The 23,616-nt window shown below is 38.7% G+C and overlaps 1 protein-coding gene and 1 long non-coding RNA gene across 2 annotated transcripts; both read left to right on the forward strand.

The window, feature by feature from the left end:
- Nucleotides 1–364: 364 nt before the first annotated feature.
- On the forward strand, nt 365–18,528 carry tars1 (threonyl-tRNA synthetase 1). The gene is given in 21 exon segments (XM_029440830.1): nt 365–567; nt 1,474–1,515; nt 1,517–1,549; nt 2,524–2,714; nt 4,222–4,345; nt 5,338–5,462; nt 6,196–6,313; nt 6,395–6,459; nt 7,034–7,070; nt 7,072–7,113; nt 7,917–8,063; nt 8,718–8,816; nt 10,035–10,201; nt 11,020–11,182; nt 12,494–12,631; nt 14,417–14,494; nt 14,581–14,681; nt 15,014–15,118; nt 15,335–15,407; nt 17,730–17,844; nt 17,983–18,528. Coding segments are annotated over 21 exon segments (2,172 nt in total). The 5' UTR covers nt 365–507; the 3' UTR covers nt 18,132–18,528.
- A 1,068-nt stretch (nt 18,529–19,596) lies between these two features.
- Nucleotides 19,597–20,760, forward strand: LOC115014163 (uncharacterized). The gene is made up of 3 exons (XR_003832869.1): nt 19,597–19,754; nt 19,832–20,005; nt 20,301–20,760. It is a non-coding gene; the product is annotated as an uncharacterized LOC115014163 (long non-coding RNA).
- The last annotated feature ends 2,856 nt before the right edge of the window (nt 20,761–23,616 follow it).

The following is a 23,616-nucleotide window of genomic DNA, read 5'->3' on the forward strand; positions in this document are numbered from 1 at the left end:
GGTGATACCTACTGTCATAACTTTATAATAAAATATATTAATAATTAATAATTTCACCTTAAGCATTAGAAAAGTGATGTCAAACAGTTCCACTAAAAACTATGGTGAACAACAATAGGAGACAACAAACTTGAGCTTTATTAGAAAACAAATCATAGTGGCCTTATTACAGTGTATTATTTCGTGTAGCCATTGAAACCTATGGGATAGTTGTAACTGCCTTGCGATATGTTTTAATGCACTGGGTTCAAATGCTAGACAACACTGGTTTAATTAATTGAGATTTGTTTTCTTTACTTCAGGAGGTAATTTAATAAGACGAACGGCTGATGTTGTCCTCTGTCATACATAGCACCGCCTACTACGGCAATATTGCATCAGAATCGCAATATCCGGGCAACGTCACCACCAGCCTTACCCGGCACCCTGACTGCTAATCTGCTGACGCTACATATTTCCCAGACGTGGACAAGTTATCCCTCAAAGTGAGGTAGCTTTTCACTTGTTATGGCTGACCAAACTGTCGTGGAGAAAATGAGCGAATTGCAAGTGGACGAGAAAAAAAAGGTGACGTTTCAGTCTCGTAACGGCTACAAGTCATATTAGCCTGCTAGCAGCTAACCTAGCCTCTCGTGATTCATACTGTCAATTAGCCACCAGCGATGCGGTGCTAACGTTGCGACTAGCTAGCTTTTATGAGTAACGTTAACGCCTAAAATGTCACTCAAAAAAACACAAGCGTTAGTTTAATTGTGTTACAATCTGTTTGAGTGGTAAATTGTGCCACATTGCAATTAAGCGAGCACAGTCGGCGAGTTTGCTTTGGCTCATGTAGCCATCAGACTTATAGTTTGGGAGAGTGCCTTACGCCAAACTCGATTCAAAATTCTGACAACTGAATGTGTCCCTGCTTATCGGTAGGTTAACTCACGTTAGGCCAACACTTATGAACTTGCACGAATCACTTATGTTCTCTTTTCAAATCGGCACCCAACCAATGGACCAAGGTGAATTGTTTTCATACTCTCTTAAAAATGGGTTTGTACTCGCACACATTTCTAATAATAACCATAGTGTTGCAACTTGGAGGGCGCTGTTAGGTTGTGAGAACTACTAATACATTCTTATTTGATCACTTGTGTGCTGGATTAACCTCAGCACAATTTGTGAATGCGTTTAAATCATATTCTAACTTTTCTGCACTATAGGCTAAATAACTATCAGTAAGAATGTCTCTTTTAAATAACAGATGTGGGATGTTTGAATGTGTTTATGTGCCTATTGTAAGCACTGCATGTTACTATTGTTATGTAAATCATTGTGTAGATGTGAACCTTTCCCTTGTATGTAAATGATGTGCAGTTCGTATCCATGAAGTTATGTCTGAACCAGCTTCATAATAATCATCTTGTCTTTCATCCACCTTCTTTATTGATAAAAAGTTCACTTATATTTTCCAACTTTTTTGGATAGGGGAGAACTGAAGGCGGTAAAGATGGAGGAAAGAAGAAGACTAAAATATGCTTCTGGGGACTCCGGAAGGGCCGAGGTGAGTTGGTGAAATGGGTCGCAGAAAGAATGTAAATGCTATTATTAGACTTAATAATAATGTGTTGTTAACAAGAATTGTAGTCATAGTAGATATATTTCATTGCATGCTCGCATACCTCAAAGCAGACATCAATCAATCAATCAATCTTTATTGTCATTACGAGATTATACAATGTACAATTCAAATGAAATTTCTTTGTTCTGGCTTACTATAAAAGTGACTGTAAAAGTGGTCATAAATATTTAAAAGTGTCGTGGTGCTGATGCATGAATATAAAATAAAATGTGTACTTAAAATATAAATGTACTTTATATAAATAACATATATACACTCTATAAAATATATACATTTAAGAGTTCTTAGAGTGGAGTTCACATCGCTCAGGAGAAAAAGTTATTTTTGGTTCAACAGTCTGACTGTTTGGGGAAAGAAGACAGAGACATTCACTGGCATCATGGTTTTTGATCAGATACTAGCATAGTCAAAACATTTAATGTGGTGAAACACTGCAAAGATTTCCAAATCCAAAGATGAATCAATGGCGTCACATTGAAATAGCCTAGTTCTATCACTGATACAAGTTTGAGTTTCAGAATGGAAAATATTATGACAATCTTAAAAAAACTGTAAATGTGAGGTTTTTGTTTCAGTACATTACAGTGCTCGTGTGTATTTGCGCTTTGTGTTACATAATTGCACAAAGTAGAAGATGAAGCAGGTTGAGACGATAAGAAGGTAGTGGGTAGTCAAAGAAAATATTGAATTAAAAAAGAATTACGATATTTAATCTCATCCTTCTGTAATGCCTTGGCGATCATGGTTTGTTGTGCAGTTGACTGAGGCTATTGGGTAACTTGTCGTTAAGAGGGACATAAACAAGTTGTGCAGATTAACACCCAATGAAAGTTAAACAAAATGACAGCATTTTCCTCCTATAATCCATTTCCTCACTTCTTTTTGTTTCCGTTTAGCTGACACCAGCACCCCAGTACATTGATGAGCGCCTTACATTGTACACTAAGCTGAAAGCCGAGCATGAAGCTCTGATGGCAGAGAGGGCTGCGAAGAATAGCCGATCCATCAAGGTGACCCTGCCCGATGGAAAGGTGGTGGATGCTGAATCCTGGAAGACTACACCATACCAGGTTGCCTGTGGAATCAGGTCAGTGTGATGATGGGATCGCTGTAACCTTTCCTTATTAAATGTAACAGCTTGCTTTCATGCAGCACAACAAAGAAGGAAAACCTCAAGGGTGCTTCTGGAATTACATTTTCAAAGATTAGCTGTCAAGTTTATTTGTACAGCCTGTAATCATTGTACCAGTTTCAAAAGGCTATGAAAACAGTAATTGAAAATGATGAGACCGTCCACCGAAGACAAGAAATTACTCTGACAAAAACTCTCATTATTGTTAAAAAAGTAGAGGAAACTTTGCCGTGGGATGGTCTGAGAATGATCTCTCTATCAGCATGGTCTGAGAATGATCTCTCTATCAGCATGGTCTGAGAATGATCTCTCTATCAGCATGGTCAAATATACAATAGGTGCTAAGACTGTGTTGACAGAGATTAAATATTGATAACAAAAATTCTCATGACCAGACTGCAAAGTCAACTCAGGGAGATGTAAGCAGCTCTATCACCATGGTTGTATGAGTGGATGCTGCATCGCTCCGAATCACTTCAAGACACCAGCCCCAAACGTCCACTTGGACTCAAGGATGAACTGAATTGTTTTTAGTAGTCAAAGGTCACTGTGACCTCACAAAACATATTTCTGCCCATAACTCAACAATTCACACACATTTCAAATAGGATAAAATGACTAAGTGGGCGACATTTTGGAAAGACATCGATGTAAAGTGCAACTTGACTGGTTGGTGGAGGCATGCAACCACGAGTCGGTAATTGTTGTTTCTTTATGATGCAATGAGAACATAGGTGTATATGGCTGGTGTTTTTAACCTTCTGTGGCCCATAAACCAATCATACATTTTCAAGGCAATTTGATAGTTTTGTATGTGTACAGGGGTTTCAGAAGCATGTGTGTGTGTGGGGGTGGGGGGGGGGGGGGGGACATCAAAGGGTTGGCACTGTACTGTAAGCAGCATCCCTTTTATATTCTCTTAGGGAGGTCTATCATACCAACACCTTGTAAGACCAAACTACATCTATCATAAGACTGGTGATGACAGTGTTATATGAGCAGTATATAATGGCAAAGTTTCTGTAGAGGCTGTAGAGTATATCATTATATCTTTTATTGCTAGGAATTGGATTTTTAAAATCTTGTTAAATAATTTAAACTAAATTCAGAATAATTACTATCTTCTCTTAAATCATTTCTGAAAAGAGTTGAAAGCTCCAGTTTGAATCAGCATTATCATGTAGTCGTGCACACATCCAGGAGGAATGTATTACCTCAAACAATTAATCAGTATTGGCAATTGTGATATTTATTTATGATTGAAAATCGCTTAGACCTGATTTAATATTATGCTTTATTTGAGTTTTAGGGGATGTCACTTAATATTGTATTTGACTTTTTTTTATGCCTTACGCTTTTATGTTCAAATTGTTCTTGCCAGTATATTGTCAAAAATATCATTGATGTTTTTGTACATCGACACAATAAATTGATGTGTAATATTTTCCTGTTATATTTCCAGTCAAGGCCTCGCCGACAACACAGTGATTGCTAAAGTGAACAATGGCGTGTGGGACCTGGACAGACCACTGGAGGAGGACTGCAGCCTTCAGTTGCTCAAGTTTGATGATGAGGAGGCTCAAGCTGTAAGTTAACCTCATTCCTGCGCTGACACCGTGCAAATTAGTTTTTTCCTGCAGCACTAAATTAATTTTAAACAGCTTCTGGATGCAGTTTTCTCCTCCTTTTTTTTTAGCACCAAAACAATACTCACTTGCCAATGTTTTAATGTTTTATGAAAATACTTGTGAAATGGTAGCAATGTCATTGACATTTGTTTTATTAGAATTGCTCCCTGGTACTAACTTTGAGTCTGTTTTATTGAATATAATTATAGATAGAGTACACATTTATATCAATTTTGCAGATTTTTCACCATTGAACATACTAAATATATTCTGATGTTATTTTGTCCATATCATTTATATTTTTATCAAAAGCAGAAGTTTTAATTTACTGTTTTGTATTTTCTCCATGTTCAGTGATTTTAACAAATCTGGTGGTTACTTGCAGTACACATCATCTTGCGGAGTTCGTTCAACATTATTGATGTGTTGATGGGGCAGGCAAGGTTAAAGTGATATGAGAGGTTTACAATCAATAATAAACATCAAAGCTCTGATTTACCAAGTGTCCAAGACACAAAGACGTTAAGAGGTGACGTGAGAATGTAAAACACTGCTTCAATTTTGTACTCTCCTAAAATTGGCAGCCTCGTTTCTTAATTTCAGCTTCATTCTTTAAACATGGTGCTGAATATTTTACCTGAAGAAGAGATCAGTGGAAGTACTTAAGAGATTCCAGAGTCTCATTGTACCATTTGTAGCATGTTCAATGTACAAATCTTTTGTATTGTCAACATTCAGAAGAAGTGATTTTACTTAATGGTTTAAATGTTCTCAAAGGCTTCAACAAAGTCTGCAGCATAATGAATGATTTTTTACATCTGCACAGACATATGAGGGTCAACTATCTTGATTTTCCAGCACAGTCATACTTCCCATTCTTATTAAACAAAGGGATGGACTGCACTGCTATTTTTGCTAATCGGGTAGTATTTTCTTTCTATATTTTCTAGGTTTACTGGCACTCCAGCGCCCATATCTTGGGTGAAGCCATGGAGAAGGTGTATGGAGGCTGCCTCTGCTACGGTCCCCCCATCGAGAACGGCTTCTACTACGACATGTTCTTGGAGAACAATGAGTGAGTCATAAAGGCTTTGGGTTCAGATTTGTCTGCGTAATTTAGTCGTGTTTGTCAGCTCTGTGTTTTTTTGCCGTATACTCCAACACTTAGCAACTGTCAGTCTGGTTCACTGTCTGGCAAACTCAAAACAGGTGAATTGAAATGAGACAAATGCGGTTGAGCCTGATTTTTCTTGGGTGTGGATTTAAAATTATATCGTTCTATATCTGCCTGCAGGATTGTGAGCCTAAAAGCAAATCTATTCAAAACACAGAACCAGTGTTTTGAAAGTGTGCTGAGACACCCTCAGAAATTTTAACACTTCGTCTTCGTAAACAACTTTTTCACTTGACCTTTCCCTGAAACGGATGCATTTCTCCCTGCTGCAGGAGAGCGTGAGGAGTGCTGTCTAATTAATTCTACAACCTCCTTAATGGAGTCATTTTATGCTAATGGTATTCTTGGAGTTTTTTGCAAAGATATTTTGACATTGCTCAAACCCTATAGCCAAGGACTTTTAACTATTTGCCAATGCTCGGCTGAGGTTATCAGTTTCTGGAAGTCAACAAATTACATTGGTGAACAAACCTTGGCTTATTGTCTGGTCACATCCATAACGCCCTTTAAAAATACTGGCAGACTAAATTTAGCATTGCGTGCACTTTGAATATTAATGTAGGACTAGGTAAGACAGTCATTGTCATTGTATGTAATGCTCCTGTTGTGTTTCTCTTTTTGTTGTTTTGGACAGCGGCGTATCGAGCAATGACTTCCCAGGTCTTGAGACCTTGTGCAAGAAAATCATCAAGGAGAAGCAGCCTTTTGAGAGGCTGGAGATAAAGAAGGAAACTCTGTTGGAAATGTTCAAGGTATTTGAAAACACAAATGCATAAAAACGAGAAACATTTAATAATTAACAAAACTCTAAAACCACATGTTCTCCGTGACAGTACAACAAGTTTAAGTGCCGCATTCTGAATGAGAAGGTGACCACTCCCACCACCACCGTTTACAGGTGAGTCCAGGCCCTGTGCATGTAAAAGCTTTTATCTTTACATTCTAATTCTGGTGATATTCTATATTTCTTTGTAGTGTCAACAAATCTCTTTATTTTTTATATAAAACTACAAATAAATTGATCCTACTGACAATTATCTCTGTTGCCAAATTCTGATGTACATTATTCCTTTGTGTCATCTTTATCGTAGTGAACATGGCACAGAGGAATAATATAATTTTTTATATTTTTGATTCAATACGACCTACATCGTTGTGCCGTCAAACGCACACCAAATTTACTTTTTGGGTAATGTTTGCTAAAATCTAGTGCCCAGCTGTACTAAGAAAATGATCTAACCTTTCTTAAAGCATTAAAAAGCATCCTATTATTATGCAACTTATTTTCAAAGATGTACGTCTTCAGTAGTGTCACAGACGGGTTCAGGAAGTACCGAGAGATTAACGCATCCTTGGGTTTGGTCTTTTTTATGGGAATTGACAACCACAGAAACATAGTATACAGAGTATTGCTAACCTTATTCTAAACACAACGCTCGTCCTATAACACCTATAAACATTCTGCATTTCAGGTGTGGCCCCTTGATTGACTTGTGTCGCGGGCCCCACTGTGAGACACACAGGGAAAATCAAGGCACTTAAGATCCACAAGGTGAGCCTTTTTGTTTTCAGTCATGCATTATGTCATTGTTTGTTAAACCAGGTAGTATTTCAAGGTCTGTAGTCTGTGCCCTGATGTCTGTAAGTAAGCACATTGGTACGATGGCCCTGAGGGCTCAACACACTGCAAATGAAGAAACATCTTCACCAACTTGACATGAAACCATCAGTTTGACAACACATGAGCAGCATTGAAAAATAAACGCTGCAAAAGCTCACAACTACAGAAACTGTTTCCAGGGGACATTAAAAAGTGATGCACCTGTCAGGGACACGCAGCGTTTGTTGTTGCCATTTGTAGAATATGAAGTTATTGAGGTCGTCTATCCATCAGTGGTGTTGGAAGATGACCTAAAATTTAAGTTTTTTTGAGCTTATATTGTGATGACATGATTCAGATATTATTATTATATCTGCTGTTAAACTAACGTCAGCCTTTTGCTTATAATAATATCTGAATCGTGCGTTCACAGTGACAGATAGCAGACTTGCATAACTTCATAAGCCACTAACCACGACGACAATAAGCATGTCTCCTGCAAATAGTTTGTGTTGTGAGCTTCTCTATTGGCAGCACTTATTCTAAATGCTGTACATGTGTTGGTAACATAGGTAAAGATGTTTCCTTGTGTCTCTTTGCATGTAGTTTCTTCATTTGCAGTTTGTTGAACTCTCAGGGCCTTCATACATGTGTCCCCATTTCTAGAGCAGTGCTACATGTTGTTTTATTCTCAAGAGATTTGATGGACCCGAAAGACTGATGAAAGCTCACATATTCCTTTTGTGGTGTGTTAGAATTCGTCTACATATTGGGAGGGTAAGGCGGACATGGAAACCCTCCAGAGGATCTATGGAATCTCCTTCCCTGACCCCAAAATGCTCAAAGAGTGGGAGAAGTTTCAGGAGGAAGCCAAGAACAGAGATCACCGCAAACTAGGCCGGGTATGAACTGAAATGTGAAGAAGCTGTCTGTTTAGAAAAATAGTTGATCTCCATAGTCATTTTACAAGTCTCCTATAGATATGTTATGAAATACAGGTGGAACATTTCTAAAGTAGAAGAGCCAGGACGGGGTTTGATATGTCTGATGTTACCAGGTCACACCTTGTCAACATACAAGATAGTCGAAGCCATTCCTGAACAGTGAAAATATAGAACTCCTGTTGCAAAGTAACAAGAACCATTATCCTACTACAAGAAAAGCTTATTTAATGTTGTTAAATGTCAGGTAAATGCTTTGCGAAATGATCACTTACTTGGTGATTTTTCATTTACATCCATCTAAAAAAAGAAATACGGAGAATAACATTATGAAAGAATTTACCCATGACTCATTTTCAGCTTTAAATGATGGCAAAAGTAACCCATGGCTTAAGGCAGCATCTGTAATTTGACAGTTTAGGGTGTGTGTGTTGTTGACATTAATTTAATATAATGGCAGTTGTGGAAAAGAGATATGAGCCTTAGACAAACCCTAGTGATATTAAATATGTGATGAGCTGTTGCATTATTCCAAAGTGAAACCAGTTTGGCTAGTATGGAGTCTCTTTTTGTTTCCATCACACTAACAAAGCTTTTTAAAATGTATTTATTCAGGAGCAGGACCTGTTCTTCTTCCATGACCTGAGTCCAGGGAGCTGCTTCTTCCTGCCTAAGGGGGCCTTCATCTACAACAGCCTGATTGAGTTCATCCAAGTAAGTCAAAGCTGTCGGACCCACAGTGGATAATTGCTGTGATCTCACTCTAAACTTTGAGACAGAAGAAAAGACGGAGGGGATGAATCAGAAAGTTTAAATTGGCAGGAAGATCTGGGGAGAAGGACTAAGTTGGTCTTTTCGTTGGCCTGTGCAATTAAAATGGCTTCATATATTCACAAGATGTATTACTGCAATTTTAAAATAATTATTTGATACAGAGAGGGGGAAAGGATTAGTTATGTGTTGATGATGCAGCTTGGTGTCATGGACCAGGTGCTGTACATATAACATGTTTCCCCCAACTAAAACATATGAATCTTAAAACATGTGCATGCACATACAATAAAATGCTAATTCATACAAGTACCCTCTCTTCCCACAACAATAATGTTGTAAACAGATATTGACAAATTAAATGTCTGCTTAATTTATATGACATTTCTAATTTTTGAAACGTTATATCAAAACGTTGTGTTCTGAGGTTAACGTCACACTGAGCAAACTTAATTATGATTCTCAAAATAGGGGAATTTTGAACATCGAAAATGTAAAACAGATGTGATTGACAGCATTGAAGAAAAGCTCTATTACAGCGGTTCTTATACAAAGAGTCACAAAATGGATCTGATTTTAAAGACTCCCTTTCTTAGTTTCCATTCATTGCAGTCACAATGAGAGACACAGGAAGCAATTTCACTTTGATGTGGTAAAAAGGATTTCTGACTGAGAAGTAATGAGATGTGTTTATTAAACAGCTCTGCCTGTACAAGCAACAAAATACCTAAAGCATCAGTATTAGGGACTGTCAGTATTAGGGACTGTCAGGATTTAAAATAAATGACCCTTTTTTTATTTCCTCATTGCCATCAGCTTACTGTTTAAAAAAAATGTTAAACTGCAACTCGAGGTGCATTACCTTTCCCTTTCTATTTACCTCAAATCCTCTTGATACTCTGTTGACAAACTGGGATGTGAATATGCAGTGATTTAAACATTGTCAGAGGTAGTTTAGATTATTTTTTTGCCTTTGCTTGCAGAGTTATGTTTTAGCGGATATTCATTATTTATCAGTGAGTTGACAAACAGTTTTAACCAGTTTGTAGGTGTGATGTGTACCGAACACTATGAAGCCGAGCTGCTTGAGATGCCGGTAACTCTGAACAGTCTTATTGGTGAAATCATCTTTGTGAGAACACCTTGTTCTGTCTTTGGCAGAGTGAGTACAGGAAGAGGGGTTTCCAGCAGGTGGTGACGCCCAACATCTTCAACAGTAAGCTGTGGCAGACCTCCGGCCACTGGCAGCACTACAGCGACAACATGTTCTCCTTCGAGGTAGAGAAGGAGACCTACGCCCTCAAACCCATGAACTGCCCAGGACATTGGTGAGGCCTCCTTGTCCTCGCATTCAGAGTTTCTTTGAAAGTATGGTTTTAATTTAAGCAAGGTTCTAGAAAAGAAAAACAATCCCCCTTCTGATACATGTGGTCTATCAAGTGTTAAAGAGGTATTTTTAGTTGGTTTCTATCTCTAATCAGAGAAACAATTTTGTGTTTCTTGGAGGCAAAGTTGTTTGTTCTGCTCCAGCAGTAAATGCTTTTCTAGCATTGAGCTCAGTGAGTGCTGTTATTTAACCTTGGTACAATATTTAGTCAAACACAGTACGGTGGCAAGTGGGGACAACCATTTAAGCGATGTTTTACCACACTTGAATAGCTTTATAAGAGTTGCATAGGGGTTTTGTTATCAGGAGTTGAAGCAGTCTTTGTGAAATAGTTTTATATTTCACTGCTACAATAGATAGTCATCCAGTTCCACTTAACTTGTAATGGACTGATGCTCTTGCCATCTTTTCAGTTGTTGAATGACCCAGTTCAATGCATGGCTGAATGCTGCATTGCAGTGTAAAAGAGCCAGACTGCAGCTCTTTGTAGTCAAATCTTTTATCTCTTTTTACTGTTCCAATCTTTGTGCTTTCCACATTGTCAGCCCCTCTGGAGATCATACTAAAATGGAAATTGAGCGTGCAAACACAGTTTGTCAATGTGTTGGATGTCAGTTAAAACAAATATTGAATGCAGTCTTTTACAGCAGTATTGAAGCAGTAGAGCAATTTTCAGCTATTGTGATAAGTCAAGGTCGTAGTAGGCAGTTGTAATTTGTGTCTATTTTCCACAATGCCTGTCTGTCTGTTTGGCTGCAGTCTGATGTTTGATCACCGTCCGCGCTCCTGGAGAGAGTTGCCCCTTCGCATGGCCGACTTTGGCGTGCTGCACAGGAACGAGCTGTCAGGAGTCCTGACAGGCCTCACACGTGTCCGCCGCTTCCAGCAGGATGATGCTCATATCTTCTGCACCATGGACCAGGTGAGGCCTGCACTGATGCATTGATGACATGTTCAAGATCCAAGTTCACACAAACAAGTTTGATGAAAAAGTTGCCGGATGAAACCTGTAAATTGAACTTTAAAGGGTGATTCCACCAATAGTACTTATCAGAATGTATTTACAAATCCACAGTGGCATGTGAGGCATGTGATAAAAAATGTAATTTCAGACCCTGATTGTGGGTAATGTAGTTGCCAGGTTTTAACAAGGCCTAAGAATGTGTGAAATAAAAAAGACAGCATTTCCTGTTTCTGCTGATCAATTGATACTTTTTAAAAACACCACTGTCCATCATGAGTCCAACGTTTCTTGAAAGTACCTTTTGATACATGTTTCCACCTGCTATCTAGATCAATAAGAATACAATAGATGAGTGTCCATGACAAAACGCTTCAAAGCAAGTGAAACCGTTTTAAGACAAAAAACAAGCACACGGTGGTAAACAAAGTGGGGAACTATCACAGCTTACTGAGAAGCGGCAAATAATTTATACCTGTTTGAGAAGCCCAGTTGTGAAGGCTCTCAGTAAATGAGACTCTTGCTGGCACACACTGTTCACTGACAACATTACTTGAATGTATTCAATAACCTGTTAAGAGAGAGGACTCCACAGGCTTCTGCAGCCTGGTGTAGCAACTTGAGTGGCAATCCTTAATATTTCCGCCCTGGTTGATTTTGGCAACAGTCTATTTACTGGTGGTTTAATCTAACCGGTGTAATAATACTGGGGGCAGCCAAACAAACTATTGTCTTCTTAATAAGGAAGTCAGGCAATAGTTTTTCTGTCATGCTGTGAGAAACCATGATCTGATTTTATGTTGCACATGGCCTGAGTCTGCAGCCTGTCACCTGCAGCTCTTTATCTAACAGCTCACTGTGGCGCTCCCGACTCTTACATTACTCACTGACATATTTCAAACTGATCTGATGTCAAAAAATGCCCATAAAGATCGTTGTCTTGTCTTGTAGATGCATTTTTTTTTTTTTAGGAAAGATGGGTGATTGGTCACATGTAGTGGAAGTGCATGATTGCCCTACTGGGACTTTTTGAAAAGCACATCAATAGCAATACATTTCTCAACTACAGCTCCCGGAAACATTCAATCATGAGGCATTATCTCCAATGGGATGAGCAGCTTATGCTCATATTCTTCTGATAACATCACATGATTTGATTGTTTGTTGCCAGAACAAACAAAGATGAAATCGTTTATTACACCAGAAATTAAAGTTGCAGCTACGTCAAGAGGGATGATGCTAATTCTATTATCTTTTTGTTTTTGACCCCAGATCGGAGAGGAAATCAAGGGCTGCCTGGACTTCCTCTGGACTGTGTATGATGTGTTTGGTTTCTCTTTCAAACTCAACCTCTCCACCAGACCAGAGAAGTTCCTGGGGGAGCCGGAGGTCTGGGACCAAGCAGAAAAGGTAATCAGAAGGCCTCTTGTTTCTCTCGTATGGTTTTGAGAGTGCTGTTCACATTTCCAAAGTCTCACTGAAGAATTAAGCTGCGGATCTGTGATATTATCAAGATGGAAATTTTGGAGCCACTTCACAGACGGCAAATTATATTTTAATGAAATGAGTTTTATTCTGTAGAGCTGCTTTCTGTTCATCTCCAAAGAATCTACATAAGTGCAGTCACTGTCTGCCTTTGCTGTCGAATCAAATTCCCCCTCTGTGGAACAGCTCCATATTTTACAACCTGTTGGGTTCAGCTCTAAGTTTCTCTGGGAGGCAGGCAGTGTTTAAAACTATCTTGGACAAAGTAATAACAAGAGTGAGTCAGTTAAACTGTGTGATAATGAGTCTTTATTGCTTAGTGCTTTCTGCACAGCGAGTGTCCGTTGGGACAACTTCCAAGTTTAACAGATGGATGTGTAAAATCCCGAGATGACAGTTGTTGGGTAAAGGTCGGTAAACGGTATTGTTTTATCAGTAGCACAATGAAAAGGTGTCTGACAGACGCAGCGTGCTTTGAAATTTACTGCTGGGTGAGTTTTTATTTCACGTGACATTTGTTTTCCTTTTGATCCGATAGTTTAGTCCTGTTTTATTTCAGCAGTGAAATATTACATCTCCAGTGTACATTGCAACTCATTGCTAGAGTTGTGCCACAAAGATGATTGTTTTGTTTTCCTCTCTTCACTTTTTATGACTCTTCGCCGGCAGCTCTCGGCCTTATGTTTTCGGATTGTCCGTTCATACTTCTGTCCTATTCCAGTGAACGCAATATCCAGCCATGCGTCATCTCCCTCTTCATTGATTTTTCACATTTTTTATCATATTGTATCTTTTTTTTTTTTTTTTCAAAATAAAGGACACATTTTGCCAAAAAAAATATTTTTTAACTTGGTCTTGGTGTCCAATAAATCACATACAGTGGCCCACAGGGGACTTATAAACTCAATAAATGATCAAATATGAGCTAGATAAAATGCACATAAGGGTACTTACTGGTATTTCATAGACATTAAAGAGCTCCTTTAATTCCCGTCTCTTGTTTAGTCAGTGGTGTTATCGTTCTGTCCTCACTGCTTCATTTTGAAACATGTCTTTTCCCGCTGGCAGCAGAACGTAACTGATGATAGTGGAAGTTATTTTTAACATGTTACTGTATTGATCAATCCAGTGGCCACAGTAACTGTTTAAATATTAAACGCCTTGTAGTTTGCTGACGGACAAAACAGACCACAGTATAGAGATTGTGCTGCTTCTTACTCCCTGCAGGTGTTAATAATGGTAACGCTCTGTTAGTCTTAGTTCTCCATATAAGGATAACATGAGTATGACAAGCATAATATCTGGAGCAGTGGAAAAAATAAGAGAATTATAATCGCTTGTAAGTTGTAGAGCTGTTTCGTAGATCTACCAGGACACTTTTTGCTGAGGAAAACATTTCCTAAATTCAGCACTGACTTCTTTATGATTAATGTTTGCATGCACAAAAGGTGGAACATTATATACACATATACTCGCAAACTTGGCACAGTGACTGGAACAGAACTTGCTGCATGTTTCCCTCACCTCATTAACTCCCTCAAGCAACCATAAAATATTATTGAGACGTTAACATTTCTCAGCTCAGTGATTAGTTCCAGATGAAGAAAATGTCAGGTCTAAATATATATACAGCTTTTGCTTAACACCTCTGTTGTGTGTGTTGGTCAGCCATTGATATTGTAACAAAACAGTAATTGTTTGTTTTTACAGCAACTGGAGAACAGCTTGAATAACTTTGGGAAGAAATGGGTTCTTAACCCCGGTGACGGAGCTTTTTACGGACCAAAGGTGAGCCATGCGCTGCAGTAATGATGCGCTTTAACTGTGAAACCGCAGGAGGGCTACTGCTGACCGCTTGTGTTGTTTCATTGCAGATTGACATTCAGATCAAGGATGCCATCGGTCGGTACCATCAGTGTGCCACAATTCAGCTTGACTTCCAGCTCCCGATCCGCTTCAACCTCACCTTTGTCAGGTAACTCTTCTACTTTCATATACATTTTAAAGTAATATGGTGATAGAATAATATTTATGATGCTGCAAATGCCCTTGTGCATCATAGAATTAAACATATTCTAATGAAATTAACATAATCCGAGAGACGTTTCATAGAACAAGTGTTGATGTAAAGCAGAACATGGCATTAGCTAAAACAAGATTTGTGCAGCTTCCCCAGAGGCTATAGATTTTTCTTGTAGAAAAAACATCAACAATGAAGCCAATATACTGACTTCCCCAGATGATCGCGGTTGTTTTTCTTTATGATTTTGTTCTAATTCTCTTTTCCCCACTCAAATGATTCTTTAGCCATGACGGTGACGACAAGAAGAGACCAGTGATCATCCACAGAGCTGTCCTGGGATCAGTAGAGCGGATGATCGCTATTCTGACTGAGAACTACGGAGGCAAATGGTTTGTAAACGATCCACTTGTAACGTAGGCGCTGACTGCAGACACAAATGTTTTTGTTTCATTGCATTTCCTCCTGAACACTATTAATGATTTTCAGATTGACTGAACATAAATATTTCTAAATAAAAACTCACTTCTGTGTGGGTGTGCATATTGGCACAGGTACCTGGCCTGCTGTTAATACTAACCAGCTCAATGTGACGTGTTGCGTTTCAGGCCGCTGTGGCTCTCTCCTAATCAAGTGATGGTCGTACCTGTGGGACCCACGTGTGAGGAGTACGCTCAGAAGGTAACACTGACCACAGCTACTTCAGGCCATATTCTCACTCTGAAGATTAGATTCAATGTACTAAAATGCAGTTTATCATCGAACTACAAGTACAGAGTAATGTACATATATACTGGTAATATAAAATAACAATAAGTGTTACGGGTAATGAATATATGTATGTATTCATTTTTATTTATTTATTTATAACCTTTCTTTTACCAGGATAGGTCTCATTGAGATTAAAAATCTCTTTTTCAAGAGTGTCCTGGCCAAGAGAGGCAGCAGCACAGTTACAGACAAAAAAAACAGTCACAATCACAACATTAATTAAAACATTTACAGACACAGCGGTCTGCTTCAGTGTCTTTAAGAGTCGCTTTAAATCTGTTCAGAGACCAGCTCTCTGAGTTTCAGCTCATTCTGCAGCTGGTTCCAGACAGCCGGAGCAGCGTAACTAAAAGCCCTTTTCCCAAGATCAGTACGGACTTTTGGGACATTTAAAAGAAACAAGTCCTCGGAGCGAAGCCGATACGGTCCACTGCATTTCTGACTAATGTAGATCCTTAGGTATTGTGGAAGAGCACCAAGAATAGCTTTATAAATAAGGATGTGCCAGTGTTTCAGTCTACGGGTGGTCAGGGAGGACCACCCAACACGAGCATTACCCATAACCCTTATGCAGAAACAATACCCTGAATATATCAGTGTTTTATCCCTGATGCGCACACAGGCAGGAGTCCTGTGCTGTTTCAGTGTTATTGCTGTGTTGTGGCTTTAGTGTGATGTTTTATGCTTGTTGACATGACATTAAAGTTTTGAATTTGAACTAAATGGCTGATCAAAAACGCATAAAATTATGTCACTTCTTCTGAAGGTTTTTTAAACTACTTTTTAGCTTTTATTTTCATAGCGCTGGCCATCGCTACTATAAAGGCCCTGTCACACATATCCGTATGCTGGCGTATATGATACATCCAACTTTTCATCGGATCGGAAAAGTGAACATATACAGATACGCATGTTTAACCTATTGATAGAGTATCACTTACTAATACAAAATGTATCAGACGAATGCATAACGTATACAAAATATGGGCAACACGCTGGTGTACGTAGATATAAGGTAAGGTATAAGTAGTATTCGCTAAGAACTCAGCTGTGTTACGCTGGGGTGCGTTGTTGAACGCTGATGTTTTGAGCATGTTCAAAATTACCGGACGTACCCGACGTGTGCTTCATAAGATATGCAGACGTTACGTTATGTTAGACATACGTGAATACGGAATACGTAGTTGAATATTTACCTACGTAAGTACAGTACGTAAATACTTACCTACGTAATACGTTAGAGGAACGTTAGATATAGGCTACGTCGGCTGACGGTGAACCCTACAGCCAGTTTATTGATAACGAGTGGATAACCTATTCCTACCCTATGTTAAGATGATGCCTGACGACGGAGTAACTTATTAAACGTGTTTCTACAGTACAGCTAGCGTTCAGCATGTTAGCCGTTCTCCAGCATCAGCATGACGTGAACTAGATGGCACTTTTCCAGCTGCGTGGGCCAGAAGCTCTGAAACGTTTTAAATAAATAAGTGATACGGACTCTGACATATTTTGAGCTCATTTTCATATACGCCGGCATGTTTCTGCCATAGGGAACTGTGTATGTCTGGCGTGTTCGGCGTATCGTCTGCGTCCTTCAAACGATCACAACTTACACTTATTTATATCAACCTTATTGCCGATATTTGGTATGCGCCGGCATACGTTTCTGCCAGGGCCTTTAGTTATAACTCACCTAAGTGATTGCTGAGATCGCAGAATTGGGCTACAGACATACGAGGCCAGACAAACTGATGGACAGTTTAGGTCATGATTTTGTAATTCGCCTTTGTTTTCTTTTCCAAACATATTTGACTAATCAAATGTTTACAACCTGTCTGACCGCTCGTGTTTACCTTTTTAAGTACAAGTTCAAACTGATGGTCACAGCAACTAAATTAAAACCTAAGTCGTAACTTTAGTTTACCTTTCTTTTCTTTCTTTTTTTTATGTGTGGAATCTGAATCGGATCTTTGTTTGTTGAAGACATTGCACAAAAAGCAGCTGCACAGTCCTGATAATTTTTTTAAAAATACAACAGCAGGTCCACACAGTGATAATAATGGTTTCAGAAATATAATCTTCATTACAGCCTAATTGCCAAAATGTTCTAGTCCACATTTGAAAAATAATTAGAAGTCTATTAAAATGATAAAAAGAAATTCATTCACGTTTAAAACATGCTGGCAGCATGGACTTAACTGTTGGTTGTATTTCTGGTTGATGTGGCAGGTCAAGCAGGAATTCCACAACGACGGCTTCATGACTGACGTGGATCTGGACCCCGGCTGCACTCTGAACAAAAAGATCAGAAATGCACAGTTGGCGCAGTACAACTTCATCCTGGGTCAGAGACGACGCTTTCTTTCACTCTCCTGTCTGTCTGTCTCCTCTCTGTATCGTTATCTCTTTCTCGCTGTCCATCTAGATATTGATTTTCTTTTTTTTCTTTTGTCCTCTTTGCATGTTTCCCTGCTTGGAAAAGTGGTGGGAGAGAAGGAGAAGACGAGCAACACTGTGAATGTACGCACCCGGGACAACAAAGTCCATGGCGAGCGCACTGTTGGCGAGTGCATCGAGCGTCTGAAACAACTCAAGACCTGCAGGAGTCGAAACGCTGAAGAGGACTTCTGAGCTTTCTTAAACTCGCTGCTATCTGCTCGTCCTTTTCTCAGCAGCACCTTGAGTCTGGTAACTTTAGAGTGGGCTCTGGGGTTTTAATGAGTTTACAGTAAGGGATAAAATGACTTTCACATTGTTGCCTAGGCTCAGCTTTTTGTCCCCTGGAAATCACATTTTCCAGATTTGATAATTGTGTCTTTCGTTGCCTCTTTACTGTATCGCTGGGTTTCGGTTTCTGTCAATGGAATAAGTATGATTTGCCTGTTCCCATAATCATCGGTTTGGACAGCTGATTGATTTAAAACAAAGGGGAAATGGTTTGTTACACTGTCAACAGTTTGTATAAGTCATTCTCTCTTCAGGGTTGTACATGAGTTACAATTTTAATAATTAAACAATCTATTCTTAATCTGTGTGGTGCATTTTTTTTTTTAAGATTTACCTTTTTTCTTTTCCATGGTGAAATTCAACAGCATGTTTTTCTATCCTCAGAATAGCTTTCCTAATTGAGCAGCAGCAAACAAGTTAATGATTTCCTAAATCTTTTTACAGAAGTGATGCTTTGTATTAAAATATAACTGGTGTAATTTTGAACAAAATGCTACAAATGTTCTCATTCATACAAAACTGTCAATAAAGATATTTACAAAAATATCAGAGATGCGATAACTCTGACTTTCAATTGTTGAAATAGATTGAGAACTTAAATAAATAATGTTGCATGTTTAAATATATCTGTTTCCTACCATGGTAAATCATTGTTAATAATTATGAGGAATAATTAACATTAACATGTGATCAGACGGTCTCCTCACGTATATGAATATGTATTATGATTATTAATGATAATATTATCATTAAAGGTGAACCGTGCAACTATGTTATAACAGGAAGTTTGTATCAAACAAGTAGCCCTTCGTATTGTTCAGTACCCTTGAAGTAGCTCTCGGTATCAAAAAGGTTGGTGACCCCTGATCTAAACCGATCTAAACACTATAGTCCGCTGAAAACAGGTTGAAAGTCTGGCAACCACGTGAGGACTGACGCTGAGGGGCGCCTGCTGAAACCACAGACGGGTGTAAAGTCCATCGACGGCAGCGGGTCGACTGCAAACCACATCGTCTTGTTTTCAAACTATTCAATCTAATCATAATGGAGATTCCAGTATTCAGTGTAGATGCCTTCACTAATTTACCGTTCAAGGGAAATCCTGCTGCAATTTGTCCACTTATGCATGTGAGTAAGAACATTTAGGTGAATGTACAATATCATACATGACAGGCTGCATTAGGGTTTGAAAAGATGTTAAGACACTTCAACTTGCTACTTCTAAATTGTGCATTTGTTTTTTTGTTGACGGATCAGGCTGCTCCATGTAACACTTATTGATTAACTGGACATTTTCAGTCATTTCACTAGTTTTAGTTGCTCATAAGTCACATGATTTTACAATTAGTTGTAAAATTTACAAAGTTTAATCAGCTTGACATACCACTCAACCATACCACAGACAATTCCCTGATTTTTCAGAAAATGAGAGAAACCTTTCAGCCCCGTCAGACGCTTGTTAATGACCCAAGCAGAGGTGTTGATATCCTCTCCACCTTCCCAAGATTCCTGGATACCAAAGGATTGGTAAGTTTGGAATTAAATGTTTACAATGGCTTGACGTATTTCCTGTAGTAGTAACGGTAATATCTTCTTTCGTAAAGGTGGATCAAGACTTCACCCTCCTGTTTGATCATGAAACATCCTCCAGGCCCCTTCAGAAATGGGATTCTTCAGTCCAAATGTCATAAAAGAGGCGAAGTGGCTTACTTCAACACCCAGAGTTGCGTCGCTTGTTGCAGAGAGTCCCACAGGAAGTGATCTTGATGAGACAACAAGTGAGTTGTATTTGTTTAGCTTGTTTAAAGCACTTGCCATATCTCCAAAAAGACTTAGTCTTTCATAAGGTAATTATATTATTAAGGTGATTATAATTGTCACGTCACCTTCTTAGCCACAAAAGAGGGTTGTTAAAAAGTGAATGAAATTGAAATGAAGTCTTCACAAGCATTCCCATCTTGCACTAGCCAGTAAGAAGATGTTTGAATAACTCATCACTTCTATAATGTAGTTTTCTCTGTGGCTGCACATTATTCTTGTGTGTAATGTTAGGGTTCTTTATCTCAACCCTAGTCATGCTGCAGTTTGGAGGAGCATCTCCGCAACCAGCAGGGTCGGCAGCCATACCTCCTCGCTGTTGGGCGTCAGAAGAGCAAGAGTGACAGCTCCTACATCACCATGGATAAGCATCTCATCCCACGGCAGGCAAACCGCTCCCTACCTTGGGGCTTTCGACAAACTTTCCAAAACCCATTTTGTGTTTAATTTGTCGTACGATGCTGCGTTACTGAATTTTTACACATTCTTGCAGACAACAGTGTATAACAGTGATGTGGGGAAAATGAAGGAGTCACCCAGAGTCAGAGACTTGAGAGCCAGACTGCTTGACCAGCTAGTACCGGTCTCACTCTCTGAGTAAGAGGCTGAAACAATACTGACCGGTTTCATGTGTCAGAATTTGTATCCCAGCAGCCAGAAGTTGATGGTGTTATACTGGAACCGTTGATAAATGATATAAAATTACTGAAAACCCAAGGCCTTAGTCTTAGTAGTCTATATGTGTATACATATATATATATATATATATATATATATATATACGTATATATATTTATGTATATATATATATATATATATACGTATATATATTTATGTATGTATATATATATGTATATATATATGTATATATATATATATATATATATATATATATATATATATATATATATATATATATATATATATATATATATAGCCCGCGCGCGGGCACTTGGTCGCCCGCAGGGACCATGTCTTTTCTAAAAATAACACTTGTCACCATGGAGCTTCGTCTAAAATAAATAACACTTGTCACCATGGAGCTTCGTCTAAAATTTGTATTTAATTGTTTTGCTGTTTTTTTTCAAAAATCAATAACACTTGAATTATTCTTTATTTTAAAATGAAAATATTGAATATAGCATTTAAAAAACAAAAATGTTTTATGTATATATGAACTCTAACCCTGTAAACTAAATCTCCATTTCCCTTTTCGCTGAGACAAGCTAGCGGGAGCAGCTACGATGGGGCGCGAGCTGCGTTGTTTAGAAAAGAAAAGTGTGTATGTCTCATTTGCGTGGCGACGGCAAAGCGGCACATTGTGGAGACACTTCGGTACGTGTCACATAAGCTACCATGCTAACTACCATGCTAACTACCATGCTAACCAATGTTACAAAGTTAGTGTTTGTACAAACAGAATATGATTTGAAGATGTGACAGTTAATGAGCATGAAATAATTACAGCAATCGTGCAGCTGACGGTGAATGTTCTGAAATCCAGAACGTGACGAACGATCAGTACAATACGATTATACATTCTACATTACTTAAGATGTGATTTTTAAGTCACAACTTAACAAGTTTGAGATCCTGCATATTGAAGCCAAAGTTAAAATTATTGGATATTTTGAGAGTGGTGGAGGTTCTGCGAGGTGAGTGTTGGAGACGTGTTCTGTGACAGTGAAAAATGGATCCTTATCACCTTCCTCCACGAGTGCATGATCACTTGGGAAGGGTATCGGTGATGTGCTGGAGGGTAAACACCTGATGCGTCATTATTACACGCTTACTGGACTCAGATCATTTACTTTCTGCACCATTACACATGTAATATAATCTAATACTCTGATTTATATATTTTAAACTGCTTTTCCATGATAAGAAAACTTTCAACTGTGCCTAACTTTCTGGATGAAACCTCCTGAAGTGATGTGCATATTACTATTAATGCTCCAGTTATGCAGTTATGCAGTTATGCACTCCAAATATGTGGAAACATACTTGGCCCACTTGATTTAGTTTGTTTTACAGTTTTTAATGATATTTCAGTCTCAGATTATTATTCACACCACTAGTGGGTGCTGTAGCAGTGTAACAAATGGCCCGGCACAGATCGATGCCAAAGGTGCTTCATTTTGTGGAGAAAAATCCCCCAAAGAAACTTACTGGTGGTTGTCTGTCTTTGCTTGCTTAGGGTCAGTATTCATAAAGTACTTAACAGGTATAAGATTTGGAAACTCCTGCCCTGATACTGCTAACAGGTCCCTGTTTTTTATTTGTAAATTAATTATTTAAATGCAAACTTCTCCCATTAACTTAAGTAGGAACATTAGCACTGAGGTTAAAATTGGAGTGAAAGATGGACTCACACTTGCAGAAAAGGCGGTGGGCGCCTCACTCTGAATGCAGGCCAAAGACAACATTGATTTTGGCTGCTCTACAAGTTGCAAGTCATTTAAAAAAAAAGTGAGAGGCCATCAGTTATTTTGGTATATTTAGTTACTTTTCAGCACTAAATAAAACATGTTCACAGGTTTGGTGTCTTGTGTCGGCCTACATGTTATGCTTACTGAGACACGGGTCTGTGACAGTTAAAGAGACTTTTTAAAGTTCTCTGTTATTGTTTTGTACATTTTTAAAGTTTTTTAAAAGGTAAAGATTCTGATTGCATAAAGCCACCTTTTGTTAGTTTTTGTGCATTTGCAAACACTGACCTGGCCCTCATACTCCTTACTTATACATTATCAGGACAATCTTTAATGTTCAATATTTAGGATAATTAGTTTCTCAGGAAACAAGAGAGTGAAAATGAAACTGCCATAACAAAGAAATCAGATTCCAAAAACGAATGTATCTGAACCTTGATGTAAAGATACGCTTATATAAACTCTGACCACAAGGTGGAACAGCTGAACCAGAATCTTGTGGGGGGAGGAAAGGAGTGGGGCTGATGTCAGTGGAGTGTGGGAGAGAAAAACATTTTGATAAGGGGTTAATGAAGAAGTCAATGGAGTAGGAGAGTGTCAACAGACAGACAGATCTCTGGGGAATCAGCTCTGCTGTTGACTCTCAGCCTCTCTGAATCCTCGCTCTCTCTCACACCGCTGGATCCTTCACTATGCTTCACTAACAACCTGGCCATGAAGGGTCACAACGCTTCAGTGAACTGAGTAAACTTTTCTTTCTCTTGCCACACATGCATTTTAAGGTATCGATTCACATGTTTAAAAAGGTCCCACTGCTGCTGGGAAGTCAAGGTATGAAAAGCTTACAAGTGAGCTCTCTTTATGACAGAAGATTCAGGTTAGTCCATAGTTTTAGAGAGTATTTCTTGTTTTCATACCAATCTCTTTAAGCTTTGTTTCATTTGTTGAAGTTGGGCAGTACTAGCTAGTTTGACTTTGAGGGAAACACGCTTATTCGCTTTCTTGCCAAGAGCTAGATAAGAAGAACGATCCCACAGGTAGCTATGGATGGATTTAGAAACATCCTTAAACAACCGTTACCGATAGTTGTGCCCCTTCCACCACTGATTAGACCCGTCACTGAGAAGAAAGAGTAAACAATT

The sequence above is a fragment of the Cottoperca gobio genome, chromosome 9 (genome assembly GCF_900634415.1).
Source record: "Cottoperca gobio chromosome 9, fCotGob3.1, whole genome shotgun sequence".
Lineage (NCBI taxonomy): Eukaryota > Metazoa > Chordata > Actinopteri > Perciformes > Bovichtidae > Cottoperca > Cottoperca gobio.